Source organism: Carassius auratus, chromosome 13, assembly GCF_003368295.1.
Source record: "Carassius auratus strain Wakin chromosome 13, ASM336829v1, whole genome shotgun sequence".
In the NCBI taxonomy this organism is placed as follows: Eukaryota; Metazoa; Chordata; class Actinopteri; order Cypriniformes; family Cyprinidae; genus Carassius; species Carassius auratus.
Window position 1 is genome coordinate 9,189,801 of NC_039255.1, and position 27,159 is coordinate 9,216,959.

Sequence of the window (27,159 nt, forward strand, 5' to 3'; positions counted from 1 at the left end):
CTGTTTCCATTCTAATTCACCAACTCTCCATTTGACTCAATTAGAGCTACATTAAAGGGGTCATATGATGTCATTTAAAGTTTACCTTTCTCTTTGGAGTTACAAGCTCTTGGTGCATAAAGATCTGTAAAGTTGCAAAGACTAAAGACTTAAATCCAAATAGATATTCTTTATAGAAGTTAAGATTTGTCCACGCCCTCCTAAAATGCCTTTTTAAGCATGCCCCCACATGTCTATGTCACAACGTGGGAATATTTTCATAACGCTGGCCAAATATTCATGCGAAGAAGGTGGTGTAACTTTTATTCTCTCTGTTGCCACCGGCACCGTGTCCTGGAGAAGCTGTGTTTTTCATTGTGAAAGCGAAACTATTTTGTTTGGCCTTCCAAAAGAGGACACAACTAGAAATCAGTGGTTAAGTTGTATTTACAACACTGTTCCGGAACAGTTAAACCCAAATATGTGTGCCACTGACTCACAGTATGCAAGTACGTTTACATATGAAAAGGATTTGCCACTGATGATTCAAATCCAAGTTTTGAGCAGATCACAAATGCAGACATGGTATTATGTTTACACAGGTAATGCGTAATAAGACTGTGTAAGTCATTATAATCAGGATTTATTTCCCCACCGTGTAAAACAAATGCAAACCTGTTTGAAATGGGTTTTATTGTTTTTGACTTGTTGTGCGGGCACACGTCACTACAGTATGATATGTGGCGTGACTTTTACTTTTACAGGCATTTGTCCAATCACAACACAATGGAGAGCTGGCCAAACAAAGCACACCTTGCTTTTCAGACTAATCAGCTTTGTAAAAAACTACGCATTTTAGAACGCCGGGCATAGAGGAGAAACAATGTACAGTATGTCCAGTTATTTCATACTTAAAAATAAAATTAAGGTCAGCAGAGAGAGAGAGAGAGAGAGAGAGACAGATGTGACTTGATACATAAGGCCAGACTGGCTGGTGCCACAGCCTGTGATGGTTATATGGAAGAGGAAATCGCTTACATAATCCTGCGTCAGTTGAATACAAAGACTCCAAGATAACCGGCAGGACTACGAACAAGAGTGCTCAGTTTATTTGATCAACTGGCCTGTTTTCAGTTCCTCAGTTCAAATAATCAAGATCTGACGTTTAGCCAAAACAAGCTCCGGAGTCCCTTCTCTGAAACAAGTTCGTGTAGAACAAAAAGGAAATCCGTAGAGATTTCGACCATCGAGACCGTAGTCCTGACACATTGGAGTCGGCTCGCTTAGGGACCATGTCCATCTCTACCTGCTCACCGCTCTTAGACCAGAGGCAGAATTCAGGAACTTTCGCTCCACCATTAAGGTGGGAGAAGATCTACTCCTGTAATGAACTTTCTCTGGCTGGATAATCAATTCTCACACTCCTCGACCATCACCGGGCCGCCTCTGGCCAGAAAGAGAGAGAGCGCGAGAACAAGAAAAATGTGTGGCTGGAGTGCAGCTTGGCTAAATGCATTAAACATGTCTGTGGAGCGGAGACCTGCAGCGCACCTGGAGAAGCTGAATTCACGACTCGGTTCGGACCGGTGGAGGAAAAACAAGCCTGCCCACTGGGACACTCAGCACTCTAATCTCAGCTGAAATTTGAGCCTTGGACAAACTAAGCAGGGCATCCACAACAGAAACTATCATCTCTCCCTAAGGATCACTGTCAAACAAGCACTACCAAAAAGCCTGTCCTGACAAAACAGGGACTAGACTTTCAGTAAACACTGGAATGTGCTTGCTTGCGTTCTTTGCCGTCGAGGACAGCCATTCATCCAATGGCACAGCTTGATGTGGATCTCGATGCTCGGCGGAGCGTCTTGTGCGACTGCATGCTTATGCAACAAACATGCTGAAAAAAAGTGATGGCGACAGCAAGCCGATGGAGCGGCAGAGCCATCAGGGCACTTTCCTGTGAATGTTGGCGCATTCAGCCAAGTTTGAAAACACAAAGGCCGTCAACACGCAACAGCTCCTCAATATTCATGTATAGCCTCAAGCTTCCCATTCACCAAACGACAGTGTGATGAAAAATGTTTAATCAGGGCCGAAAATGATTTGATTAGAGTGTCACGTTACAATGGCTGCCAAATTGAGCTTCAAAGACTGATTCCTGCCTCGAGGTTAATCACATTCCTACAATACAGGTATTCAACAAATGATGTCCAAGCCTGTGCGGATGCCAGACTTTCCCTCAATGAATGGAGCTTACAGCAGGTACAGACCCACACAGAGAGCCATCCCAATCACATTTGCAATGGCTCATTAACAATAAGGTCAGAGTGTAATAGGGGTCGCTCGTTACACACCAACCTTGATTACCTGTAATTACAAGCAGTGGCTTTTGCATCTCTCTCTTCTCATGGTGTGTACTCAGAATTAACCAGCACAGTTGACTAGCGAAGTGGAAGAGCGCTTAGACAAACTTATTTTTTAAGGGCTTGAGGTACATGCACCATATACAAAGGCAACAGGTCAGTCGGTGACCTTCAGAGTGAGACATCCCACCCCCTCGTGACCTGTTAATCAAAGCTCTCGACTCTCACAGGTCAAAGAGCACTGACTGTGCTCTACACTCCACCCCTCATCTTTCAGTAACAGTTACGACCCTTCAGGACTTCACAATTTCAATTGACACACATTGCAAAACACACATCCCCAAAAAAATCTCTCATCCATCATCAAGAGGAAAAAGTTGCACCCTCTGCAATCTGATTTTTCTGTGTTTGGCTCAGAAAAGAATAAGCAAACTGCCAACAACTTGAAAAACTGAATTTTAACACATCACATCATGTGGTGACAAACTGCAAACAAGGCAAAAGCGTCAAGAGAGGCAGTTCTACTTACAGCGATGTAGTAAACTTGGGCTTTCTCAACAAGTTTCCAGTTCTCCTCCAGATCGAGGTGTTTCTCTTTCTTGTAGCAATTAGCAGCTGCAAGATTTGCAACAAGAGACCTAACAGACAACAAAAACACAAAACTACAGTCACTGTCAGATTATAAAGAGGAGTCAACATTATTATATTTTCCAGCAAAATGTGTATTTAAATATTACATAATGGGGTTACATTATGGAAATATAATTTGCAGATTTCAGAACTGCAAAAAATAAAACCATTTAAATAAAAAATATATTTAACATTTTTAATATTTAAAAAAAGATTTTTGTTAAGGTATTAATTTATTTTTCATTATTATCATTTATTTTATTTATTTTTTAAGTCTACGGGGGGTGGCATGGGTTCTAAATTTGCACAGTTGATTTTTGTTTTATACAACTGTTCCCAGAAGAAAATTCAACAAACAATTGATAACAAAAAAAATATATTATTTTACATATTTTATTTTGTACATGATACAATATTTTATACATTTGAAGAGTAGTAGCGTTTAATAAATAAGTAAATAACTTGAGTTCAGTGAAAATGTTGGTGTGCATCTAAAAAAAAAAAAAATTACTCCAGCAAGACAAATGGTCCAGCAAGATTTATATTATAAAAAAGTTGAATGTAGCTGAATACATGGTTTCACAAATGCATTTGTTTCCAGAAGGCTTTATCTTTAAAATCACCACCATTATATGACCCAAGGGTACTGTCTATTTCTCATAACACCAATGCCAATTTCCTTCTTTTAAATGGCTTTGCATAAAACAAACCACATAAAGCAGTTGAAAACCGACTTTATCTTCAGGGTGATTGTGTAAATTATACAGCTCCTTCACGGAGTGAAACGTGCTGCTGCTGTAGCTTTGTAAATTGCTGTAGGCGGAATATGATTAACATATGGACTATGGTTTTCTAAACAGTTGCTTAGTGTCAGCTCTACCGGAATTAAATATCAACATACTTTTTTTCTTTATTTCTCTTATTTTTATTTAAGTGCAAATGCCTTACAAGACCTTTCCCATGAATAAATGAACAAACAGATCAATGCAGGAGAACTGCAAACGTCCACCAGGACTGCTGTTTCTCCATTAACCTCCCGGTGGTCCTCGTATCAACAAAAACAACTAATTCCACTTTGAAAAACAACCACTCTCATTATTCACTTGTTACTGAGAGGATGCAGTCCCAACAGGCCAGCCGCTACAATGAAGCAGCATTAGCCTTAGAGAAAAAGCACTGCTATGCACAGTCAGGCCACAAATGAGAATCAATAGACCTGCGGCTTCTGGAGGAAAACTGAACAGGTTTGATAGAAACGGCAGACGTAGAGAATAGATTAACAGGTGCATGCTCGTTAAAACGGGTTCAAGAGAATACAAATGTTAATCATGTAATCAGAAATGAGTACATATACTGTATATATTATTTCCGCCTTACAAATTTGATTTGCTGTGTTGTAGCAGAGACTCAAGAGACAGAGCAACGGTGCTCAGGCAGGTGATGCAGGTTTAGGAGTCCAGTTTAAGTCCAGCCCGCAACGGGTACAATATGTGTTTATGTTGTGCATCTCTACTATGTGTATCCATCTAATTAAACACCTTTCCCTGACCAAAAAAAAGCATCTGACTGTAATTTTCACAGAAGAACATGCAATAGGCTGATCTGACACTCCCCCGGCTTGATGTCATCATTTTCATTAAAATCAAATCCATTAAGGCATAACAAGCATTTCGAGTGGCAGAGTCACGCTGATCTGACCAGGCAGATGTGTCACGACTCTTCTCCACAGCTTACAGTGAGAGGCGGCACAGAGAGGAAGGGCAGACCATTCGCTGCAGGCTGTAGACCCATGACCTCTCTCCCTCCCTCCAACAAACGGGTCTGAAATCAGTGGCCTTTTAACACTGTTTCTCGTCTGACCTGTCTCACCAGTGGCTGCATACAGGTGCACTGCGTAGCTGGAGGGAGAAAGTATTGAGTAAGATATTGATCAAACTGCTTTCAGGCCTTGAGCTGCAGGTCTGCGAGTCTCTTGTAATGAAAGGGTCTGCTTTGACAGGTGAGGTGCTAATGAGAAGAGTCTCATAAGGCCAAGGCTGACAGCTCTACAAGCCGCTGCTCTTTCAAACGGTCTCTAATGCACTCACACTAACACTATGACAGTCTAAACAAAGAGACCAGCCCTCATAAATCTCCTTCTCGAATTTCATATCTTCACTGGTTACATGGGACCTTTTAAATGTATATTACATGACTATAAGTATGTGCACTCCAAAGGGGGTCTATAACACCTGGAGAATGCTAATCGGTAGTATTTGCTTTCATAAACAATCTCTCAACATCAATTCTGTTACAGCACATGCATGAATCCACAATAAACTACACCGGATGATCTGCGGTGTCTCTCATTTGTCAGCTTAGCTCAGAGAGGACACACCTGTGAGTGGCTGCTCATGTACACGCACCATTCCAATAGTTTTGTTAGCAGCTCTGATTAAAAGGCAGTAGCATGGCTGACAACATGCAAAACAAATGCAGATCACCACCTGAACGATCACAGCTGCCTCAGAGGAGCATCTATTATTCAGCTGATGTCACTGAGACCGGTGCCCCTGCATATGTATGCATTTTTTTCATTAAAGGAATAGTCCTGCCAGAAATTAAAATTATGTAATAAACTGTGTATATTTTTCAGTGAACCCAGAATATCTTAGCACAATAAAAAAACGTTTACAGCGACTGTGTTTGTCAAGCTCCAAAAAACATTTTTCTCCACTAGTATAAGCAGCACCATTGTGATTCAATAGCACAGAACATACAGTCTGTTTCTTGGACAAATGACTCTTTCAGTTCAATTCAAGTATATTTGTATAGCGCTTTTTACGATACAAATCATTGCAAGGCAACTTTACAGATAATGAAGTTTCTTCAATATTTAGTAGTAGCTTATATGTGGTGACTGTCAATTTATGTGCATATGACAGGAATTTTAAGAAAAATTAATACAAGACTCTTATGAGCCGGTTCTTTCTAGGGAACAAAAATATGATTCAGCCAGTGTGGTTACTGAATTATTCTCATTAACAAGACTCAACAAACTGAACTGAAAGATATTCATGGTCACGTCTGACTTAATATAATATATATAAATAAATATAATACAATTCTATGATATAAAATTTTAACATATGAGTAAATGTACAAATAACCAGGGGTGCACATAAGTTTCTCAGTCTGGTTCTTATGAGGCCACCTGGAAATTCGGTTTGGTGCTCATACTGCACATAATGTGACCCATTAAATATAGCTATAAAAAATTATTATTGTAATAATAACAACATTAATGCACTTTAGTATTTTAGTTTTTTTATAAAATAAATAAAATAGGAAAGTGTGATAATACTATTATTTTACAGTGCACTATTAAAAATATTTACATGATTATTTATTTATTTAAATTTAAAGAGTTGCTGTCAAGTATGTATATGCGTCGTCGTGTGAAGTGCAGAAGTGAATGAAATGTCAGTTCTACATTTTGCTGTGAAACCAGCAGCACAAAATCTACATTCATTCTTTCAGTTTGAATGCAAATCTAAAATGGTGATATATCTTACAAAGTGCTAAAAGAATCATTAATGAAATTATTAAAAAACATTAAAGATCATTGACAGAAATTCAGTATCATTAAACTCCTTAATTCCCAATCCTAATATCCATGGCGGCAGTTTTTTTTTCTTTCTGATATAGCTTTTTCCTTTTAGATTATCCGGGCAAGCCGCAAAAATGTGTCAGCGGGCCATCAGAAGTTTAAATTTGCTGTTCATTTGAACAAATCCTCACAGTTCGTATGATTACAGATTAGTCAATAAGCTTCCGTGCTTACAGTCACATTTTCTTCACAAGCAGAGAAATAGTAAGTGACACTTAAATAAACACATCAATCAGCTCTGTTCAAATGTGTAGGTAGCACTTTATTCGTCCCAAGCGGTTTCACATATCTGCTCAGTCATGGAATCTAGCACCCTTCAGGGCCAAGTCATGCGGTGTATCAAAATACCTCTGTGCTGATCTAACCCCGGCAAATAAATAAATCAAGAGCTCTAGCGGAAAAGAGCAGAACAGCCGGCAAGGGAACAGTGAGTCCCAATGCATAGTGAGGTGGGGTGTGTGAATGTGCGCTGTGTGTGTGTGTGTGTGTGTGTGTGTGTTGGGGGGTGCTATCCTGAGGAAGCGATAAGGGCCCTCCCTAGAGGAAAGGGGTGGCTGACCTGTTGTCGCCAGTGATGCAGGCAGCGCACGTCCCCGTGGGCTCTTCGCTCTGCTCGTAGTAGTGGGCGTCCACGTGGGCCTCCTCTGCCTTCTCCTTAAGGATCTTCCCAAACTTATCCTTCCCAATGCAGCCGAAGAAGGTGGCCACATTGTGCGGTTCCTGGATCATCCACTGAGAGGAAAGACAGATTGAGACGGAAGGGGGGGGCAAAGGAAAGAGAGCAGAGGAAAAGCGATTATTCTTATACGTAAACATAGCTTCCATATCTGGCGGTTAAAAAAAAAGACTGGAAATCACATATCCAGGATCTAGGAAGTTGTCTATATATTGACAATTCCTGGAAAGGCAAAATGGACCTGTGCGTGCAACTCTGCAAGAGAATAACTAGAGAATGACTAATGAAAAAGGAAGTAATAGCGAACTGATAAAAATGCTTAAATCAAGGAACAACAAGTGAGTCATTCGTTAAGCATTTCAATACAGTCTTTTTTTAACCTCTAAATATTTATTTATAATGTTTTAAATATTTACAAATACTTAAAATACTTTTCCTGCTTATTCTTTTGTATTATTTATATATTTATTTGACTATTAATATGCGTGTCGTTTTATTGTGACACAGCGTCTTAAAAATGTGGTGGGAATAGTGCTAAAAAAAAAAACTAAATGTAGAGACGGCGAAAGACTTCTAAAACAGAGTACATTGACAAAATTAAGAAAATAATTATATTTAGAAGCACATAACCTAGCTGATATCAGATATTGATTTACATTTGAACTCATTCAGAAAAAGCTCTTTTTCACCCCACAATTATTGTATTGTACTATAACTGATGTTAAACTGTGTTAAAATAGATTACAGAGTTGCATTAATTCCAGCACCCTGGACGGTGGTTTACCACAAACACTATGACATCGCCACTTTTATGGGGATGATGAAAAGGTATTTCTAGGTTTTTAGTGCTGTGGGGTTTATCCTCTGAAGATTTATTAGAGTCCACAGTGCTATGTTTGCTGCTTTTATTGCAACCTTGCAATGTCTGTTGATGGAGTCCCTTGTGAATGAGATGCTCAGCCTGAGAGAGTAATCAGTCCAGCCTAAGAAGCTTGTCCGTCTGTGGAGCAATACCCCTTTGTTTACGGTGTACAGTCTGTTAAATATTAGACTAAAAAGACATAAACATCCTAAAGCTGCTGATGAGGCTAATGTCGCAGTGGGCACCTAAGGTTCAATGTGAAATCACTTTCACAACCCATTTGACTTACTATGTCTTGTCAATCAAAAGTTTCCTCAGCTGTACCATTCTCTTCCCATTCCTTAATTAAGGACTTAAATGAACTCCAAGGGATATTCAATGACTTGGAAAACTTCTTGTATCCATCTTCTGCTTTGTGCCTTTTAATTACTTTTTTGTTGAGTTGTTTGTAGCTTAATGTTGATGGTGAAAGTCCTGCCATAATATTGACTTGCCAAATTAAACCTTCCAGATGGTGTATTTATACTAAAATCAATTGAAAGCCCTTGACTGCACACAGGTTACCTCCATTTAACTATTGATGCATCTTCTAAAACCAACTGGTCACACTACTGATTGTTTAAAATGGATCAATACTTCTCAAATCAGTTATATTGGATTCATACTTGTAATTGTTCTGGATCAAAGCCAAATGAAATGATAGTTTAAAAATTCTGTCATCAAATACTCATCTACATGACATTCCAAAGACTTTCTTTCATCTTCAACACACGAACTGATATATTTTAATGAAACCTGAGAGATTTGATGCTTCCACTGAAAGTCCATTCACCCAAAACATGGCAATTTTTAAAAGTTCATAAAGACATTGTAAACAATCTGCATGAATCGAAATGAAGTCTTCTGAAAATTTCACATACGGAGCCACTGGCTCCTATAAGAAACAAAAATAGTCGCTAAGTAAATTTTTTTTTTTTTTAAATACCACAGAATAAATGTTTACTCTCTTTTATATATATATATATATATATATATAGATATATATATATATATATATATATATATTTTTTTTTTTTATAAATACTTTAAAATTACAGTCATCCTGTTTTGTGTTTATGTCTCCCATCCTTTTACAGAATTAGCATTTTAATCCATCTTGTAGATGTCCTGGGAACTAAGATTCACTTAAAGTAGGAGCTAAATGTCTTTTCCAACTTCAGAACTATATACAGTCACAAAGAATTGTTTGATACACAGAATCTGTGCCAATATCATGGACCATAACCACAGTATGTCAGCATCACTTGGAAATTGAGTGAAGTTTGGGCTCTTCCTTCAATACATCTTATAAATGTTGTCGTGTGCCCTTCACACATCAAGTCTGTTGTAAAAATATGGTATGTGGGTCAAGTACAAATATTTTTTCTAGCTACCTAATGAACTTACAGAACGCCAAATGGTTTCCTCTGAGGAAAAATGTGATGTGCATCATCTCAGTTTATTACATCAACATAGCAAAAGATGTGATCACAAAACAAGCACAAATAAAAGCATTACATGCAAATTTGTAGGTCATAACAAGCACATTTCTACAGGTGCCAGTAGTGATCTTTCGCAAATTGATATTTTTGGGCATAAATTATTTAGGCACAGTCTGGAGTATAGTTGAAAAATACAAATCGTGATAACTCGGAGCAAATGCTCAAAGCTCTGTGATCATCCCTGCTGAATCTAAGATTTCCTGAGGTCATTTCCCATGATTCCTGCTGCTGCTGTGTACAGATTCAACACTTACAGACCACAACACTCCCATATGACACGCTGACACATTTGATTCACCAGGTGCAGTTACTTAATGGGAAACCTTGGGTGACAAAATAAAAATAAAAATGATTGTAAACGTAAAAAACACCTCTAAACGTATACCTGTCAGCATTGTAATTCAAAAGATACATGCATGCATCTTTGATTGTTTAAGAGACAGCAGAGCTCCAATGGCAGCTGATTAGGAAGGATGGGGTCGGGGCGGTGCTTCTAATAAGCCTCCAAAAACAGCTTGGCACAGCACACACCTTTGTTCTGACTCACATAATCAAAGCAAGCCTAAAACTGCAGTCAATCAAAGAGGTCTGCTGTGAAACACCAGTCTATTCGTCTCCATCTATTGCAATGACCCCTTCCTGCTGACAATTACTTTCAAATGGAGATCTAAATAAAAGATGATATGTCCATTAAGACAAAAAGCTATCTGCAGGGTCGTGGGGAGGTCGGTCTGAGGCAGGCGTAAGGGATATTCATGCTCAGTCACATCCCAATTACCCGCCAGCAGCACTGGCAGGGTGTGAGCAAGCGTGTGTGAGGGAAGCTTCATTACGGAGGGGGATGAAGTGCTGAAATTAAACAGCAGTGTCTCCCGCTGTGTTGAGCCCCTCGGCCTCGAACGCACAGCCCGGCTCTGACATAATGTGGCTGCACATGATCACGTAAGCGAAGACTCTCACACACTCATACTGTACAGTGTGCGTGCATGCATTAGGGTTGTTCGGGGAAGTGAAGAGAAACATGCAAACAGAAATATAACAAGTTATGTAAAACGCTGATGTTCCTTCAAAATTTGCTGATCGTATGGAATTTTTTTTCTTTTTTACAATAAGAAAACAACCCACCGTGTAGAGCCAGATTAGGCCATTACAAGAATAAAAAAAGAAATCGGTACATGGATACATGCCCGCATAAACATATGACAATTTTACTGTATTTGTGATCAAATAAATGCCTTGTTGAGCATAAGATAGTTCTTAAAAAAAAAAAAAAAAAAAATGCAAAATTCTTACCATAATTCTTACTAAACAAGTCAGAATTTATTCATTTATCAATATCTATCCATTTCTAATGACCTATACAATGATATTCCTTTAAATGTCTGAAGCATTAATGGTTACAGATGTGAGGGCTTTTTCTTGGGGAGGTGACCCAACACGTATCCCAGTATCCTAACTGCCTCTCTTCTCAGTCACATGCTTGCTGCAGCTATCCTTCATTTGCCAGAGGACAATCAGAGAGTCCACTGACAGCCCCTACAGCAGTGCTGCCGAATACTGGGCTCCATAACAGAAGCCCACCGGGTTCTGATGCATCAAAGCACATGGAAGAAAAAAACCCCTAAGAGCCTAGAGTGAAGCGATCCGTTTCATAATCACTGCTTTTCTTTTGATCTATACCACAAAGAGGCTGACTACCAACTACAACAGAGCTGTAAAATCCCAACAAACTACATTAATTCAGGTGAAAGAGCGACATAACCTAATTTTGATCTATAATCCTTAGAAAAACCCGACGTACCTCATGCCAGGGGCTTAAAAGGGAGGTCTGAACACAATGCCTGATTAGGGATGACTGTTTGGCAGAGCCACGGATAGGCAAAATTAGATTAATTTGCTTTTGACACACTGTAATAATCTAATAGCATTTAGCTCAGTGAACCCAGGCTTAAACAATGGCGGTGAATGCTCTTTAACCTGAAACCCAGCCAGAAGCAGCTCCAGAACCCAGCCAACACATCTAAGGATTAAAAGCCCTCGGTAACCTGATGGATGCAACTCCAATTACAAGCTTATCAAACTGACAAAAACCGCAGCACGGCTATTTATAGATCGAACCGAGATAGACCGCCAGCACTGGCCTCCCAAAAGTGGTCATAAGGCAATCTGGCCCACACAAGCCACCAGCGTCGAACAATTCTTCTGCCGCATGTTGACGCGTACCCTCTGCACACTGACGTGGGCCGCTGGATGTGACTGATGCATGTTGTGCATTCGTGTGTCAGTTTTGAAGCTAACTGAAAGCAGCACTTGACAGAGAAGAGAGAATGATGGGAGCAGAAAGAGAGAGAGAAATGAAAATGAGTCATATCTCTAAGGATGCAGACAGAGAGGAGAGCTGTGCACAGGCACGGCTGTCACTGGCCGCAGACACATGAATAAATAAAGGCATTATAATGAAGACAACTCTCCGTCTGCCCATCCGAGCCTGCCCAGCCTGGCACCAAAGCTCAGGAGGGAGAGAAAGAGAGGAGCGAATTAAAAAAAAAAAGAAGAAAGATCGAGAGACAGAACGAGACAGGAGAGGAAGAGAGAGCGGCCCATCACTGTGATTGACAATGATGAGCACTGTCTGCTTCTATTAAATCAATCAATCATCGCTATAGGACTCGAGTCTCGGTTCTCTCAATAGCCTAACAAGCTCAGGACTTCACTGTTTCTCTCAGCCGTTTACTCTCATGTCCCCCCCGCAAAGTGAAACATCTGGTCAGTTTCTCTTATCTGCTTTATTTCACGCTTATGGGGTGTTGTGTGCCATTTCCGCTGCGTGCCCCCTGCCAATGGTGTCATATTTGGACTGCTGTCTGTGACTTCTCTTTAACACCTCCCTCCGCTGGGATGTGACATCCTCACCACAGCGACAGGGCCGGAGGAGGAAGACAGCCGGCGACTCGGCGAGGGATGATCAGATGCGTGCGGGCCTGTCAGGAGTCTTCATCGCTCCGTCCAGACTAGGAATAAGTCATGCTGCTTGAGTTATTCAAGAACCGACTAGTCGATTATGGAGATCGACTAGACCTTTTCTTTCTTTCTTTTTTTTTTTCTGTCCAGCTGAAAGAGACACCAACACAGCTGGTATTAACCCAGTTTGGTAAGACTACTTTAAATGATTTGCTTGAAGTGCTTTAACTGCAGTATATGAAGAAAACTATACTATTAAGCAATTAAAATATGTATTTAACTTAATTAGTGCCAAATATTCTGTAACAAATAGTTTGAACTGATACAGTTATAATAAACACACCAAAATCCAAATGTTAATTATTATTTTTTAAGTTTATCTACAAGAACATCCTGAACAAAGTTTCTAGTTGCACTAAAATGAATTGAACTGTAACATTTCATATGAGAGAAAAGATTCAGTAGAACAAATCTTTTCCAATAATACTCATAAAAAAGGACCATTTAGGAAGAAGCAAATCATACTTCCTACATTACATTTCCATATTGCACAATTTAATTGGGCCATGGTTGTTTTTTTAATATTTAAAAAAAAGTTCAAAACGTGCACTAAATGCAACAAAAGGAAAAACTAAAAACTTTAATTTATATACTGCAACTGAGCAAACAGTGGAAATGTAATCTTTTGCTATGCAAGGATATGAATCCATGAACCTTGAGACTGTTTATTTACAAAAACTGTTCAAATTAACCAATTCAGTATAATAAATCAAACATTCAAATGTTTAAAATGAGAAAATAATAATTTAGAATGTACAGACTTCGAATCAATGGGAGTTTCTTACAATAGATAAAACGATAGAACAATAGGTAGAACAATAGATTGAGAGACAAACAGACAGATAGAACCGGGCTTTCTAAAGAATGACTAGTATTTTATGCAAACCATCAACTAGTTGATTTAGCAAATATGTAATTTTGCACAACAGATCTGGCAACAAGTCAAACATCCAGATCTCATCTTTCCCATCCACAGCCTGGGGAGCAACATAAACACACAGCCACGATTCCCTGTAATCCAAGGCATTTCGGCACCATCTAATTTTCTCAGAGTGTAGGCAGACAGAGATGGAGGGGAAAGTGAGAGAGAGAAAAAAGTCTCATTACATAAGCTGCTTGTGCGACTGCAGTGCCCACACCATCCCAATAAGTGGCAGTTTTACAGCAATCTAACGTAACAATCAAGGGACACACACACACACACACACACACACATGCACACACAAAACTGCTGGGTAATGTGCTAAAATGCAGGCTGTTTAAATACAAGGTTGGACTGCTTTTTCAGAACCAGAGTTCAGTTTCAGCATCCTTTTTCCCTGCAGGTCTCCGTTAATATCTGCTTCTGAACTGAATTATGATTCAGTGTCATCATGACATCCAGATAAGCAGTGAATACTGCAGGCAATAGTAACACAATAAATGTATGAAACATATTCAGCACATGCTCTATGTACTCTAGCTGAAAAAAATTTTTCCTCTTTGTGAGACATTTTCAGCAACAACAAGAATTTGAACAGTTTTAAGATTTTTTACATTACTTCTAACTTTATTTGATTTTGTTGTCTTTGAATTTAAAATATTAAACCGTAGGAGAGAATTGTTAAATATAGGCAAAATTGCAAAGACTTATTGGTAGCAATACAATTTTACCAGATGTGAGGTGAGGGGCAATTGTAGCACTAATTATGAAAAAACAAAAAAACAAAAAAAAACATTAACATTTTTTACTTTGATGTGTTCTTCTGTTTGAGATAAAAGTTGGAGCATTGAATCAAATAATTTATAAAAGTATTATATTACTACTATTAACCACTCCCATAATGGGGCAACACTGACTTCACTGATTTACAGTATTTAATTTAACATTATGATCTATTCTCAGTCTATTAACAATAAATTATGTGCATGCGTGTGTGCGCTCGCTAAAGTCAGTTTCTGTGGAAAGCAGCAGCAACAGAAAATGCATTATCAGCTAATAGTCTAATCATATGGAATCATTATCAGTTCACTCTCACCAGAATGTGTTCATATTAAAGGAATACAGTACTGGAGTCCACACCAACAGTTTCCCAAATCACCATTTTTAAGTGGACTTGAGTGTGGCTTGCTGGTGAAGTAAGAGAGTGGCTTTCAAACCAACCATACAAACCAAAGTCAGGCCTTCACCAAAAGCCCCAGTGTGAAAGTGTCCTCAAAGAGGAGAGAGCAGGTCTCTGTGAGAGCCTGTGAACGCCACTTCCCCTCTTGGCCAGGGTGGCCTCCTCCAGTGTGACTGTACGGTTTAGTATTTCAGACAAGGGCTTGGGAGAGAGAATGGAGTTAGTTTACCAGTGTCTTTGAACACTGCGGTAGCACAGTGTAAATGACACCATCCGGTCTGACTCTCTCTATTTCTATGCAACTCTCTCTCACACACACACACACACACACTTGTAGGGAACCACCTGGTGCTATCTGCTGAGAGATCAGATCAGAGGCACCAACGAAGGCCCATTTCCCAGAGTAACCTTGCAGGCACGGCCGAACAGAATGATTGCTTGTTAAGACCATGCAGAGTTTATCTGACAAACATACTGGTTTTCCTACCCAACTGGTTAAATATACAGTACAGGCCTCTGTTGTTTAGTGCTGGAGAGGCCTGCTGAATTATTCATGAGACAAACAAGCCCATGCTGCCGGGGCTGACGCACAATGATCTGTCACAATGGACTTTCTATTGGGTGTCCAGAGAGTTGGTGCTGTCGAAGGGGGCATAGTCTGGGAGGATTTCGTAGCAGACTAGTCTCTCTCAATCTCTCGTTAATATGAGAGTGAGAGGTTGGAAACCCACTGGTCAATTTATGGCTAGAGTTTATCTGGTCATAAAATAGTGCTTTGCACTCATTGGTCCGGGACCATGACGCACTGGAGGCTAATCCTGTTTGCGGTGTGAAAGGGGGAAGAAAGGGGAGGGTATGTGAGAAAAACAGAAACTTCCCCCTGCCCAGACAGAGCTGCAGGTGAATTGGTATTGCCCCTTAACCTTGGGTTGGCACTCTGCTTTGATCTCCAGCACATGCCAGACGCCTATAGGGAAAAGATCAGTGGTGTACTGGGACATGGTGCTAGTAACAGAGACGTGGGGGGTGTGAGAAACAGGGGAGGGATAGACAGAGAGGTGAATGAGAATGTGTACATGTCTTAAAGGGATAGATCAACAAAAATGAAAATTGCATAATTGTTTGCTCAGCTTCACATTTCACATTTGGACTAGGCAATGTATTGAAACATTCACAATCTTAAGCTGTTAAGCATTTTTGTTTGGCCATTAAGTTGCTTTAAGATTGTCATTAGTAGACAGTAACTTAGTTTCATACATCAGTTTAAACTGTGTAAATTAAATGATCCAAAACTCAGATTTTATTTGTCTGCCATCTTTATGAAAATCTGTGGCTATTTACTAATTCAAACAAAACAAGCAAAAATAAATAAATGCATTTATACAATTATGTATTAATAAAATAAAATATCATATAATAATAATCTATAAAAATACATTTATTTAATGTATAAATTATAAAAGTATTATTATAACTTTTTATAAAAATATTTAAAAACGTGGAAAAAAAACTTGATTATTTGATCATTTACTATTTGCATTACACATTTAGAATAAACTTGTTTGTAAAAATGATGGTTCTAATGTGGGGGAGGATTATTATTATTTTTTTTAACCATCTGCTGAAATTTTAAGAAAGGGTTATGTTAAAAAGATAATGGTATACATATTCTTGTATTGATATATGACCCCACCCTAACATATTATTAAAAAAATATATTTACATTAATCCATTTACGTGATGTGTATTCATGGATGTGTCATGTTTATTAATGCTGTAGCATGACTGAGACCACTCTCTTACTGGGTGGTGTGTGTGTCTGCATCAAACTGTATGTTAACTGACGGCAAATGAACTCCCATAAAAGGTTTCAAAAATGGTGTATGATGGTATAAGTGGCTTTGGGCTTGAACACAACCAGATTCATTGAGCTCCTGTTTGTCTTTCCCAAGCCCCGCAGCTTGATTCTGATACAGGAGACCAGGAGCCACTCTAGTGCAATTCATGGTGTGTTAATAAACTCCCCTGTCTGACAGGGCTGTTCATTGCTCTGTTGCTTTGTGTTCTTTTATTGGCAGAAATTGACCCCACCCCCCCGCCCTCCTCTGAGAAAGAAAGAGCCTTTCAAAAGCTGGAGGCAGTGCTCCATTCAAACCGAGCTACAGGATCAGAGGCTTTGCAGGGTGACCTTTGACCCCACAGTGCCACAAGGGTTTGCAAAGCAACAAAAGCCAGTTTTACATCCCTCACAGCCTGACAAGAACATGGTAGGAAATTGTCAATTTATCCAAAGAATGAAAACAAGCCAGGAGAATATTGGTTGACTGAGTTAATGAATGCATTTTTTTTTTTAAATTCACACATTACAACCTTTTACACAAAGGTGAATACGAGTCCTGTTTTTATTTTGTTCAACACTGAGACTCGCCTGCTACTTGCTGAATTGAGAAAAGAGGACCTTGGATTTCTTTGTGCTGTACAGCTAGAGATGTAAAAGGAGAAATCTATAAACTTCTCAACACATTTGAGAGACAAGCAGGGTATAAAAATAAAAAAAACTGAATGAATGAATGAACGTGTGTGTGTGTGTGTGTGTGTAAACAAACAAAACAAACATTCTGACAACTAAATATAGATGACAGAGAAAAGGTTACAACAGACTGTAGTACACTCAACAATAATAAATGCAAGGAATCCTTAGTAGAAAAAGTGTGTGAGTGTGGAAGGGTGTAACAATAGAGTGTTGAGCAGCTACAACATTAAGGAGCGATGAGCAGCTGTGTGTATGCGATTACATGTCTCTGCTGTGAGCAACAATCTCACCCCCCGCTCGACCCCCCGACAGGCCTGGAAACATCTGTGGGAGTTTAATGGAGAGCAGTAAGACTCATATCTGGCGCTTGAGATGACTGTTTGAGACATGAGCAAGCACGGAGTGCCTGATTTATGAGACCAATAGCACTCCAGATTCCTCACTCCACTACAGCACAGCCAGCCCAACTCTTCTTCATTAATCTCCATAAATACTGGCCTGATAAATAAAACAGCCCCACTCTGGTGAAAAATAAGGACGCCATAACCAAACCATAAAGCAAGCTGTCTCAATAGCCCCCTTTAAGTGCGACAGTGTGGGCAAAGCTCGCAAACTGCAGGCCCTGATGATCTGGAGTATGGTTACGGTGTTTAACAGGACAGTCTCTTCTGGAAATACAGCTATATATATATATGACAAAGCTATGTTTAAAATTGGCTATTATGTGATAATCAAGTGACTTAAAAATAAAAGGGACTCCTTTGCCTTAACAAAAGGTAAACTCAAACAAAAAGCTATATGTACAGTTCTAAACAGGGTCGGACAAAATTCAGAATGAAACCGACAGCAAAAATTGTAAATGCAATACAAAGAAAAACAACACATGGAATGCATATTGGGAAATTAATGTTTCATTTCACCTTGTGATGATGAAATGTATAAGCTAGATCAAAATTTTCTACAGATATAGGCATCTATCTATATATCCATGCCTCCTTTCCTGAAGTAAAAATGATTAATTTATTTGAAATTCAATTCTACGTCCCTGTAGGGCTGGGTGATATGGCAAAAAAATTAAAAAAAAAAAAACATTTGAACGTTTGAGCAACTTGATTCAAGTATCTTTTTCTTTATTAACCCTCTAGTTAAAGAAATGTTTATTTCAAGTGCACCACACATAAAGCTGTCAACATGATGTAAATGTTAAACAAATCACTTGTTAAATATCTTTTAAAAAAAGATGCATGCACTACAGCTGCATCTGGTAAAAACTTGTCTTGAACATAATCACATGTTCCGAAATAATACAAGAAAAAAAAAAAAAAAAAAATGACTGAATGTATAACACCAGTAGAGTAATATTAGATATAAATGTTCAGTAAAAACAATGAACAGATCCTTCTGTCTGTCACCATGATTCAAACATGACATTTCAGACATACAGTAGTAGATCTTTACAGGATTTTATTAGATTAAGCTGACTTTCCCATGCTTTGCTCACATCTATTTGTCTAAAAATGTGGCAGTCCCATCTTCCTGCATTTTTTCCTATTCCACTGCCCACATTGCATCTTTGTCAGCACAAAAGCGCATTCTTATGGTCCTTCACAGAGCGTGTCACACATGAAATTAACTGTGCCAAAACATTCAATTTGAATGAATGGATTTATAAAATAGCTGAACAGCTGACTCTCTTTGAAAACACAATTATTTACCACTTTCACCCCACACTGTCAGTTCAATGCTCACCGGAATGGATAAAAATGTATTTACACAGCATTCAGTACAGGAAAGCTTGGTCATTATTTATTAAACCGGGAATTTAATTAAACTAAGATCTCAAGGCTCATGTACCGATGTTCGTTTCACGTAATGATTACTGAAGTAATCAGCGTTCCCTTATTTATTTTCTAACAATAGCTTCTCGGTGTTAGAAAGATCTTGATTGAGAAGGAGCCACAATTTGTGACCTTCTTAGACAAACTCAGTTCTTCGCTGCAAAAACCTATAAAAACATGATTTTATCTCTGCTAATTTATACCGATAGCTATGCAAACCTCAACAGTGTAGCCAATCCCGTAATTAAGGTTTGTGGTTCCCTTAAAGACGTCGTAGCCAGAACAAGGTTAAACAAGGGTTCAAATCACAAATGGGTCTCACACGCTATACACTTTGGAACGGAGGGCAAGTAGGATATTTTATCCTGCATTCTGCACCATAACTCTAATCATGGTGATAAATCAAGGTCATTCAGACTGGGCAGACTGCAACTGTATTGTAACAGAATCTGAGGAGAGCCAGGGCTGGGAACTAGGCCATTAGGTCCTCTCAATCCCCAGCTTTGGATAAGGTTTCTCTAAGCATGTAGTTAACTACACTCAGGAAATGATTCCTCTCCAGACCATTAATGCACTATAGAATAATAGATACACTAAGGACCGTGGCAGATGTATTTCTGCGCCTATAAAGCCTTCTCTCAAAATCCCTCTTTGCTTGCCAAACGCAACACCTCTTGCTCCAAAGCTGCGATGCAGCCTATAAAGGTTGGCCCACTCTATGCGTTCCCAGACAAGGCAGAATGTTAACAGGGTCAGTGCTGGGGATTGAGCCCTGCAGTTAAATCTATTTGAAAATGTAAAAATGTGAATTCTGCTTTATAATGGCTCCCGCAGGTCCCGGCGTTACGGGCCAAAAGAAGCTTCCCCGAAGCCAACTGCTGGATCAGATTTCAGCCCTTCTACCCCTCCCAGAACTAGAAAAAAAAAAGTTGAAAGACAGACAGACGGAGAAGGAGAGACATTTAATGCACATTTAACTTTGTCTTTAAACAAACAACCATACCAAAACAATTCAATTATCCCATCGTCCTTGGGGCCACATACTGATTTATCGAGCCATGGCACCTGAGACGCAGATCAGTCCAGGTCTCCACTCTCTCGCTCTCATTTGACTTGCCCTCGCCCACCAAAAAACCCTCTCATTCTCTCCCTGTCTTTCAGACCCCTGGGTTCCTGTTAAAAGTCTGAGCAAGAGATCCAAAAGAGAGGGGCCAGGCCCTGACAGCCCTGCCTGAGATTACAGCGAGAATTTCGTCTTTGAATGAAAAGCTTGTTTATCCGAGTTAACGCTGGCAAATTTGCCTCTCCACATCCAGCCCCTGTTAGCTTTGGCAAGTCATGTGAAACGCAGCTGTAGCGCTACGCAAACACCAATGGGGCTGTTCTGCGCCACGCTTCTTTTCTCTTTTCGACACTTTTGGGAGCTGGAGAAATTATCCAGCACACCTGGGAATGCCGAAGCCGCTCGCCGTCCAACTTTAACTACTTGAACTGACTGGCAGAGGTTTAAAATTTGGTTAGCTGTAATTATTCTTGAGTCTGGCGTTCACACAAAGAAATCAATAACAGATCCTCATGAGCATTCACTGGGCACAAAAAAACTATTAGTTATAAAATGTCTGTCTGATAAAACACTCAAACAATGACAGTGCAGCATAACAAAGGAAGTGAATAAAAGGGAGAAGTTTTATATTTTCAAAGTAATAGTTATGCTACACGCTTCACCGGTAGCTGCATTTATGAAGGTCGTACTTTCATTTGACCATGGAAATTCTTTGTATTCTTTGTATCTCATTGTACTGGGTTGAATATAATTTTACGTGGCCCAGTCTGAAAATTAAAATCGAAGACTATCAGTCTTCGATTTTCAAAAAAAAAGAAAGGAACACACAAAAAACACCAAAAACAAATAATCTTGCTCAGATCCTCCTGAGATTGAAACAAAATGAAGAAGCACAGCTGTGGCACAACAACCACTTGTTTAATATTATTTCAATGATGACCTTGTGGGCCATAATTTCTTGTCAGGCCAAATTTGACTTCTAGTTTCCATAGCTCATGATGAAATATTCATCTCAGGAGCTTCCCGATCCACAGCACAATTCGGACCAGTAATGAACAATACAGATTCAAAAGGGGATACAATTTCACAAACAAAGAAAATTACCAAGCATCTTGAATCCCCCTGCTGGGCGACTATCCCGGTCAATTAAAATGATTCCACTGATGCTTTTCTTTAAAGGTTGTTCTTTTCCTTTTGTCCTCTGTTTAGCATACAGTGTGCATTTGACACGATCAAGGTCAGGACTAATTATGGAGCCAAATCCAGTCACTTTTATTTCTTAGTCAAAAGCATGATGTACCATGTTTACCAATGTCAAATCCTGCTATGAGCGGCTCCTTCTCAGCCTCAGGGCACTGGCCAACAATACTGCTTCTTCAAAATCCCCGACCCGAGTTTACTACTCTACACTGCACCGCTAATTTAAGCTATAATCAAGGGGTTTCATTCATTAATACTGCTTAAGAAAAGCTGTAAGCAAATCTCTAATGATTTAATCTCCCCCGTGCTCTCTCACACACCCACACCAGAGTATTTGTGTTAGGCTAATGTGCTAATGATTAGAGCCCACATCTCCACCTCCCGCCGCTCCTTAAAGAGCAGTACAGAAGAATAACAAACGGCTGCCCACCACAGGAATCCACGGCTGCTCCACCGGCACTGATGATTGGCATGAAGAAACTACACCCACCTCTAAAAACACACACGCTACCTGCTGAATAAAGTGCAGATCAGCCGTCACAAAGACTATTGAGATCACAAATCATTACTTGATTGCTCTTACAAATTACAAAGAGCTTAATAAGTACATACCAGGCAATGATGTGATGAATTCAATCATACATTCATACTTTATCGTACTATCCTTCAAGTAACCGAGCATGTGTGAGAATCACTTGGAACAGTGGAAAGTAAAACATTTGGAGCATCGATAAATCAGATATAATAAACACCTCAACATGCCATAAGAAATCAGAATTGTCAGTTTTGATGTCATGGCAACTTTAAACTGTCAATCAAAAACCTCCAATACCCCTAAAAGACTTAAAAACCTGTTCACTGTAGTACCCTGCACCATAAATATACATAAATAAAATATAGTTAGTTACTGTGTTTGTGTGTTTAATATGAACAAAGACTACAAATAAGAACTGTACATTTAAATAACTATGATTCACCTCAACTTGCTGAAATGTGCCTCAACACAAATTTCATTAAGTTTAAATGCATTTAATTCATCAAGAAAATAAAATTTACAAAACATGTCACATCTCACATTAAAACTAGTAAAATTTTTAGACCATTTAGAAATTAAGAACAGTTTAAACAAGACAAATGAGTTAACTAATCAAAATATAACAGTCAACACAATGTAAAATCTGATTTGACCCCATTTTTCTAAAGTAGTCTTATTGTGAATGATATTCATGCACAGTATGTTTGTCTTTGAAATTGATCTAGAACTTGTTCTACCTCTGAAGCAGCTTCTTCTCTGAAACGGATCAAGATACTGGATGAAAAAAATTTCAACAACCAAAAAACTATTTGATTATGGTTTTAGTGACCTCTCACATCTCAGTCCATTCTTATTTTTAACGGGGCATTATTTATCATCCAACACTTGATGGATACAATCCTGCTCACTTGTGCCACATTACAGAAGTAAAATGGGCTGTGATCAGCAAATCACATTAACTTAACCTCTTTGTATTTAACTCATTTAATATATATTAAAAAAAAAATTTTTTTTTTAATTAAGTTATCTTGGAAGCTCTAAAACTTTCGCAAATCAATTTTTCCCTACCACGGACATTGCGCATAATGCGCTAAAAAAGGCAAACAAACCTGGACTAAGACCCCCAGACCCTCACAAGCAAATAAACAGAAGCACTTGTGTGAGGCAAGCAAGTACAGAAGTAGCTCTGTACAGCAAAGGCAATACATCAAAACAACGAGACAACACAGTAACACCTGTTCAGGGTGCATGCTACCATTTCTCTTTCTCACGCACTTTCTTTTTAAAGACAAATATAGTTGCAATTGTAGCTTGTCACAGGGTGACCTGCTTCCTCAGCAGACCTCCTGCAGGTCTCCGGAGATGCTCTGGCACTGATCTCAGCACAGCTGCACCTCACCAATCTTAACTGCCAATCAAAATACGACCTTCTTTCTTTTCAAGAACACGCCGGAGATGCTCCCGTGTTCGCACACAACTACAGCTATTGCTATGCTAATTCCTGTCTAATTTCTCACCCCCCTTCTCTCCCTCCCCCTGTCACTTAGATAAACAGAGGTCATCAAACATCCCAGAAAGCATGGCATGCTCTCCCCGAGAGGCCTGACGATTTTTATGAATTATGGAGGGAGCTTTAAAGCATACTGCCTTCACTTTAATTAGGTCTGAGTGTGCAATGTCGTCTCTATGGGAAGCCTAGAAGCAACATATGAGACAACTCCTCCTCTGTACTGTAATATCCCTGGGCACAAACGTCCACGCTACACTATGCTGGGTTGCCAACATCTACAAATCAAGTCAATGGCTAAGGAGAGAGCTATTAATTTCTCTGACTGTTTCTTCTGGCTTCTAACAAGATCTTCTCAGAATGATGCACATTTAAGCATATTTGGGAAAGTTGATATAGGTTTCAATGACAGTCCATAAGCAACACCAACTGAAGCATGTCTGCAACTAAACTCGACTTTGCAGAACAGAAATCTAAAGGCTAGTTGAACCCTGACCCAAGTATTTAATTCATAAATCATACAAGCCTTTATTAATAGCTATTAAAAGTAACTAGAGAGGAGTAAAACACTATAAGCATCATTCAACTGGTATGTTAATGATAAGTCAGCAATGTGAACAAGACATACGAGCAGACAGGTAAATCAGCATGATGTTAGTGGTGTTAATTAGTGCATGCTAACTAGGCATGAATTTAACAGCACCACTATACTATAAAATGGCCTAGACAGACAAGCTGAGTGATTATATATATATAAAAAAATAAAGAACCTAACAGTTGGATTTTAAACCGCTAATTGGGAGTGGAAACTTGGCCTTTATTGCCTGGGATGATACCAATCAAAACAATGGCAGCATGGATCACTGCACAGGTTAATGACATGCAGGAACAACATTTCTATAAAACTTGCAATTACCTTGACAGTTTATGCTCTGAAGGAGCCTGAAGACTCTGACAGCCATCTTGTTTGCTGCTGCAAGCAGTCTGGTTGGAAAAATAAACTTTTCAATGTCATATGGAAATAATATTATTTCTGGGATGAAATGAGGCTCATATTCTGCGATGTATAACTCCTTAACCAGTCTTAAAGGAAAAGTTCACCAACAATTCTGTTATCACTTACTCACTCATGTTGTCCCCAACCGGTTTTATTTACTTCTGTGGAACACCACAAAAGGAAATTTTGAATGCAGTTCACAGTTTTTTTTGTTTTTTTAATAATTTTTTTAGGCTCAATTTAGTTTGGACCCCACTGACTTTCATTATAGGGGGCAGTGTGGGAACAGTGAGACATTCAAAAAATATATTTTGTGTTCTGCAGAAGACTGAAACGACATTAGGTTAAAGGGATAGATCACCCAAAAATCATAATTATGTTATTAATAACTCATGTCGTTCCAAACCTGTAAGACCTCCATTTATCTTTGGAACACCGTTAAAGATATTTTAGATTTAGTCTGAGAGCTCTCAGTTCCTCCATTGAAGCTGTGTGTACGGTATATTGTCCATGTCCAGAAATGTAAGAAAAACTTAATAAAAGTAGTCCATGTGACATCAGAGGGTCAGTAAGAATATTTTGAAGCATCAAAAATACATTTTTGTCCAAAAATAGCAAAAACTATGACTTTATTCAGCATTGTCTTCTCTTCCGTGTCTGTTGGGAGAGTTCAAAACAAAGCAGTTTATGATATCCGGTTCGCGAACGAATCATTCGATGTAACCAGATCTTTTTGAACCAGTTCACCAAATCAAACTGAATCTTTTTAAACTGTTCACGTCTCCAATATGCATTAATCCACAAATGACTTAAGCTGTTAATTTTTTTAATTTGGCTGACACTCCCTCGAAGTTAAAACAAACCAATATCCCGGAGTAATAATGACTCGTAAGCCACACAATGACTCGTTGACGAACCGTCAAGAACCGTTTCTGTCAGACGCATCCGATTCGAGAACCGAGGAGCTGATGATACCGCGCATGTGTGACTCAGCGTTAAGCAGACCGACCCACAGAGCATCTGAACTGAACTGATTCTTTTGGTGATTGATTCTGAACTGATTCTGTGCCCAGGTAAACCGAAGGCTTGAATCAAGGGCAATCATCGCCAATGACGCCATTACGTAGAGCACAAAAGAACTGGTGAACCGTTTTCTTTAACTGATTTATTGAATCGAACTGTCCGAAAGAACTACTGGTGATCCAAAAACCGATGCAACCGGTTCTTGACTCGTGAACGAGTCATTATCTGGCTCGGCTAGGTGTTCATCTTCAGTTCTGTCTTCACAGCAGTTCAGTCAGTGTACTGTTTGAGTAAATAAATTACTCCGGGATATTGGTTTGTTTGAACTCAGAGGGAGCGTCAGCCAAATTTTAAGTCATTTGTGGATTAATGCATATTGGAGACGTGAACAGTTTAAAAAGATTCAGTTCGATTTGGTGAACTGGTTCAAAAAGATCTGGTTACATCGAATGATTCGTTCGCGAACCGGATATGACAAACTGCTTTTTGAACTCTCTCACAGACAGACACGGAAGAGAAGACAATGCTGAATAAAGTCATAGTTTTTGATATTTTTGGACCAAAATGTATTTTTGATGCTTCAAAATATTCTAACTGACCCTCTGATGTCACATGGACTACTTTGATGATGTTTTTCTTACCTTTCTGGACATGGACAGTATACCATACACAGTTTCAATGGAGGAACTGGGAGCTCTCGGACTAAATCTAAAATACCTTAGACTCTGTTCTGAAGATAAATGGAGGTCTTACTGGTTTGGAACAAATAGTTATTAATGACATAATTATAATTTTTGGGTGAACTATCCCTGTAAGTAAAAAAAGCTGAACTACAGTAATCCTTTAAGATTTGAAGAGCTATAATGTGGCAATTAAAAATTAGCTGAAGGAACTAAAATCAGATCTTTGCGAATGTTGAAAACAATTGGTGGAAAACCAAATTGAACAATATCTGAGTTCAAAACCAATTTACAGCAATCCATGGATTCTCCAGAGAGTGCACAGACTGCCAAAGCTGTAAATCGCTGTGCACAGGTGTGTGCAGTAATTCTTGGGGATGTGAGGCATGTGACAGTAGACAGGCGGACGGTGACAGCAGAACCGACACTGGATGCTCATCTGAAGAATTACAGCCACGGCTGGATCCCAAAGCCATTACACAGCATGCTGTGAAGCGGTCACTTTCAACTCATGCCGAAAACACTGGCCAGGAAGTGCTTCACTTCAGGGATCCTGGAGTAGATGGAGATTTCTGAACATTTCTGTGGCTTCAAGATCATTTTTCAAAGCAAGAATGGATCGTTGAGTTCTTATGTCATTGGTGCCACTAGTAACAGAGCCCTAGCCACTATGAGGAACTAAGTCAAGGTTCAAAGTTGTATTTGTCACATGCCCAGTGCTACCCTGTAGTACAAAAAATACATATACATATATATATATATATATATATATATATATACATACATACATATATATATATATATATATATATATATATATATATACATACATATATATATATACATACATACATATATATATATATACATACATATATATATATATATATATATATATGTAATAAAATGTTATTTATTCCTGAGATGGAAAAGCTGAATCTACAGTTTTCAAATATCACG

General features: G+C 38.9%; 1 protein-coding gene and 1 long non-coding RNA gene across 3 annotated transcripts in view; one reads left to right on the forward strand and one right to left on the reverse strand.

The window, feature by feature from the left end:
• Nucleotides 1–2,793: 2,793 nt before the first annotated feature.
• LOC113112549 (adenosine kinase-like) overlaps nucleotides 2,794–27,159 on the reverse strand; it is a 66,921-nt gene continuing 42,555 nt past the window's right edge. For both annotated transcript variants that reach the window (XM_026278221.1, XM_026278222.1), the window contains exons 5-6: nucleotides 7,181–7,353; nucleotides 2,794–2,980 (exon numbers count right to left, since the gene is read on the reverse strand). In XM_026278221.1, the coding sequence (XP_026134006.1) occupies nucleotides 2,809–2,980; nucleotides 7,181–7,353 (345 nt within the window). In that variant the 3' untranslated portion in view covers nucleotides 2,794–2,808. The remainder of the gene's footprint in view (nucleotides 2,981–7,180; nucleotides 7,354–27,159) is intronic.
• On the forward strand, nucleotides 11,019–17,413 carry LOC113112550 (uncharacterized). The gene is made up of 2 exons (XR_003293448.1): nucleotides 11,019–12,851; nucleotides 16,902–17,413. It is a non-coding gene; the product is annotated as an uncharacterized LOC113112550 (long non-coding RNA).